The sequence below is a fragment of the Centruroides sculpturatus genome, unplaced genomic scaffold (genome assembly GCF_000671375.1).
Source record: "Centruroides sculpturatus isolate CEXI.00-Female unplaced genomic scaffold, Cexi_2.0 scaffold5179, whole genome shotgun sequence".
In the NCBI taxonomy this organism is placed as follows: Eukaryota; Metazoa; Arthropoda; class Arachnida; order Scorpiones; family Buthidae; genus Centruroides; species Centruroides sculpturatus.
This window is the reverse complement of record NW_019389267.1, coordinates 1-4792: the sequence shown is the minus strand read 5'-3', so window position 1 is coordinate 4792 and position 4792 is coordinate 1. Positions and strand designations below refer to the sequence as shown.

General features: G+C 30.9%; 1 protein-coding gene across 2 annotated transcripts; it reads right to left on the bottom strand.

Moving 5' to 3' along the window:
• Positions 1-25: 25 nt before the first annotated feature.
• On the bottom strand, positions 26-3867 carry LOC111617212. 2 transcript variants are annotated; one of them, XM_023358542.1, is made up of 5 exons: positions 3655-3867; positions 3430-3577; positions 3118-3347; positions 369-631; positions 26-298 (listed from the first exon to the last, which is right to left on the bottom strand). In XM_023358542.1, exons 3-5 carry the CDS (start codon positions 3235-3237, stop codon positions 49-51), a joined length of 633 nt encoding a protein of 210 aa, XP_023214310.1. In that variant the 5' UTR covers positions 3238-3347; positions 3430-3577; positions 3655-3867; the 3' UTR covers positions 26-48. The 2 variants fall into 2 exon arrangements, with proteins under 2 accessions (XP_023214310.1, XP_023214309.1); XM_023358541.1 differs by having other exon boundaries at positions 3118-3577.
• Positions 3868-4792: the final 925 nt, after the last annotated feature.

The following is a 4792-nucleotide window of genomic DNA, read 5'->3' as shown; positions in this document are numbered from 1 at the left end:
AAAAAAACATTTCGAACGACAACAGTAAAGGATATAATTGCGTAATGTTTAAATTTCGAATGTTTTCATCGTTTTTCCAATTATTAATTCGACAAGGAAGCAAGCAAACGACAAAAGGTAACCGATAACAAGAATTGCGAAGGCTCCATAAAAATTTTTTACAACCAAGGGGTCAACATCAGACTCAGTTTCTTTACTCATAGCAGCTCTCTCTTTCATATATTTCACAATCGGAAGGTTCCACGAGTGAACTTCTTTATAATGATCTTGAACGCCACTTTCGAATATATTGTACATTCTGAAATAAATATAAAGCGTAATTACGAGTTTTTTAAACTAAAAATTCGTATACTTAAAATAGAACTTACATTTTGTTGAAATATTCTTTATGGGGAAATCCTTTTCTCATAACGAATGCTGACGGCATGGAAATTAATACATCGTCAGACACTGTCGCATCCAGGCCGATTTCGATATCGGAAATTTTCATGAAATCTAAATTATAAATGTATGCAATGCGAGTGTAATCGAAGGATTCGTCGTTACCGTTGAAAATCAAATTGTTTGTATACATGATATCATTGGTTAAAATTTCTTCATATAAATTTTTCAAATAACTTAGTTTGGAATTCTGAAAATAAAGGTTATTTAAAACTTTAATATAAATTGTTTTATACATTCACGAAACAATACTTCGAATGCATTACTGGCATTGTAAAAAAGAAAATATCGCGTAACATCTAAATATATTATGTTACTTTTATGTAATTTTTATGTAATAAAACTTCTATTAGTTTTTCCTACTTCTTCATAATTGACTAGATTTTTCTTCTCCAAGTTAGTTCTCGAAGAGTAGTGAAACTCGGCGTGATTTTCATGTTTCAAAACTCGTACATGACTCTGTTTCTTTCTGAAATTTCTCAAATTTCCTTCTATTGTATACCGTCCATAAGTCGTGGTTGATGAACGTTTCCTTCGATTTGATTCTCGGAGATTCAACGAAAGTTTCCGAAGATCAATACATGGTTTTTCTTTTCTGGTTTTGGAATTAGTTTTTTTACTCAATTCAACTTCTGACGTAAAAAATTATTGTTCCACGTCGTATCAGAATATACTTTTATGCTTTCTTGTCTGTCACCTTATCTCTAAGCCAATCGTCCAATTTTCGGTTCTAGAAAATGACCGATTCTCTAAATGCCGAATTTTAAGAATCGAAATTTATTTTATGTAAATACAGTAATTTAAATTTTAAATTACTTTCGGGTAATAAATCTATCTCTTGTAAAAGTCTTCGTTCAGCTATAAAACGTGTTATTTAATAATAAGTACTGTACTGTACATCCGGTATATTAAATATATTTCAGAAGGTGAAATAGATTATGGCCAAATTTCATTTTAAATATTACATTGTGCTTTTATATTTATACACAAAGCTTTCTAATATAAACAGTAAAATCATTTTATTGACAATAAAAAAATCGTCATTTGTTCACGATTGGTTTCAAAATACCGTGTTTCCCCGAAAATAAGACATCAGCAGAAAATAAGACCTAGCACAGATTTTGCTGAATTGCGAAATATAAGACCTCCCCTGAAAGTAAGACCTAGCAAAGTTTTTTTTAGTCGTAATGGTCATCGACAGATGGTTGAAAGTGGCCGTTGGCTTTTTGAAAGTACAGCCACTGATTGGTTAACAGACAATTACGCCACGCGGCATGATTTGCATGCATAACGTTACGGCTAGTGATGGCTAATTGGTCGGCCGGGAACACGCCACATGACATTTGCATAGTGCTACGGTTTAGTAAGCACTAATTGGTCATCGAGTCCGATGTTAATGCTATAAAAAGGCGAAAGTTCGACACACCGGATATACGTCACTCTCGTCTAAGTTCGACTTGGGAATTTTTTTGTTCAATAATAAATATGAATTCTTCTTCCTGGAAAAAATAAGACATTCCCTGAAAATAAGACCTAGCGCCTTTTTCAGAGCAAAAATTAATATAAGACACTGTCTTATTTTCTTGGAAACACGGTATGTCTTTAACTCGATCGACTGTTAAACATAAATTTTGAGGAATTTTTTTCTATTATTCATTGATATAAGTCTTCGGGTCAATCGAGTTATCATGTTGCTTTTTATTTGTCTTTACTGACCTCACCGAAAATATCCACCTATTTTCTACGGGAATAAAACTTGTACTGCCATAGATGACCCATCAGTTTTTTACAAAGAAAAGTAGATGCATTTCAAGCTGGTGAATTTGTTTTTAAAATCTTGTTTTTTCCAGTTAAGGACATAATCATTTTCCATTGTATTATTAACAGCAAAAACAAAAAAAAAAAAAAAACGAATACATCACAAAACCCGTACCCATTGATTATTTGAAAACTTTCTCTTTTTTTTTCTAAAGTGTCGCAATTGTCTGAGCAACCACCAGATCTAACGTTACTTTTTTCAAAGCTTCTTGCAATATCGTTCTAGGTCAGGTAATTTCACAAAAGATATATTCGTATTTACTTAACTACCTTTTACACTCTATAGTAAAAAGCCGCGGTGCTCCTTCGTTTGTTTTCTGTTGCCGCAAATGTGAACAGATTACGAGTTGTAGTCATTGTAATCTGTTTACATTTGAATTGTAGAAGCAAAAGTGAAAATTGATTTAACATTAGAATTTTCAGTAGACCTGTTGCATTTATATCAAAAAAGTGTTTATTAAATTGTATATTTAACTTGTTAAAATATCTTAATAAGAAAACCAATAAAAATAAAACAATGAAATTAGAAAAAAAAACAAATTAGAAAAAAAAGATACTCATATAAAAGCATAAAAATTATTAAAGTTTTAAGTTGTTTTCAAGAAAATTTCATCTTTGTGAAATTAAATGTTATTTTCAAATTAGAGAATAAAAAATAAATAGTTGACATGAAAACAACTTTAGATTTCTGAATTTTTAATAAAGCAATTTACGCACTTTTAAAGATTCATAGAATGCACAACTTTGATAACTCGACCTAAATATCTCTGTACAGTTGACAGATTTTACTGTATTTATAAAGAGATTTAAAATATTTTACGTAAAATATTTTTAATACATTTACGAACAGCAACGTACCTTAAAGAAGTTGATCACATTCGGGTGATCAGGTGCAGTACAAGTAAATTCTCCTTTCTGGACAGCTGATGCTAATTCTTCAAACGTTTTCGGTAATGACTGTTTTTCCTTGGTAATCATAAATGATGTTAACGTTCCACCATAAGCCCAACATATGATCAAAACGGGAAGAATCCAGAAGATTAAGGCCACTCTGGAGGGTGAACGTCTAATGACGTTCAAATCGGCTCCTGAAATAAAAACAAAAGAAATAATGTGCATCAATTACAGTTTTTAAATGAAAAAAATGTCTTGTTATACGTTGTTACTTACCTTGATTGAGAAAAGTTCCGAACAGAAACCAAACGAATCTTCTTTTATTCCAACCCTTGTTATTGTTTTCTGTTGATCTATCATAACTGAGTATTATAAATATGAGTATTCCAGCGACCAAAGTACAGAAGAAAATGGCCAGCCACACCTTTATACGAAAGGTTTTTCTGTGTTTGAAATAACATTTTAAATTTTGTATGAATTAAATTTTTAAGCTTTACTTACCCAAAAAGAGAAAGGAGAAATTAGTGATTTCCAGGAAAGTTCTAAATTCTTGTTTTTAATGACGAATTGCAAAGGGGAAAACGTGTTAATTGGAGTAAACTCAACGACGTCAATCAGATCAGCAGTAATAACTAGGGGCTTATCGGAGATGTCAGCGTCCTGTTAAAACGTAATATTGATAATTTACGAAGTGATAATAATTATGTTTCTGCTAATGCATTCGTAAAGAGCAAATAAAAGTAATTTAGATTTGACGAGAAAATGTTTATTATAACATTGTCACAATGCGAGACTGCAAATTTTAATTATATTTTTATTTATTTATTTAATGTAAAATATACGCTTTTTACCTTGAAATTCGTACTTTTCTACAACGTCCTTTAGCAATGCAGTCGTGCTTCATATTTATTGACCTCTTTTTAAAAAAAATTTATGAACTAAAATAAAGTGACTTCAAAAATACTACTGTTTTCTCTTACATTACAAAACACATAAGGGGGACAATTACGAACATCGGTAGTTTATTGCAGCTTCGCAATGAAACAACTGACATTTCTGGCATGGTGTAGTGTTCTTGGGTTTTTCATTTATGAATAAAATATAAAAATTCATTCGTAGGCCTGTCACTAATCGATCAAACATATGTTCGAGTAAACAAATTGTATGGAAACAGCCTTTAAAGATATACACAACCTACTAATGGAGTTAAAATGCACGGAGAAGAAACACAGGATGATTTCATACTTATATACTCTTTGTAATATTTTAAATTCTTAAATTAAAATCTAATTTTATCTTCGTAATGCTCTTTTCAACAAACTTGAAAGTATCTTAAAATAAATCATTTACACTTGACACAAAAAGTCGCACACTATTCTATTAAATAACATTACTTATTTTTTAATCAAAAAAGACACAGTCTGCTCAAAATTTCTTTTTGAAACCACCATTTCTGATCATGTGTTCCAGAACACCATCGACGACCGGACCTTTCTTTGTAGGCTACTAGGTCATCTGGCTAAAACATTCCTTTAAAAACACACAAAAAAAAGAAGGTGGTTTCAAAAAGGAAATTTTGAGCAGACTGTGTCTTTTTTGATTAAAAAATAAATTATCATCCGGCGAAATTCTACAAGCA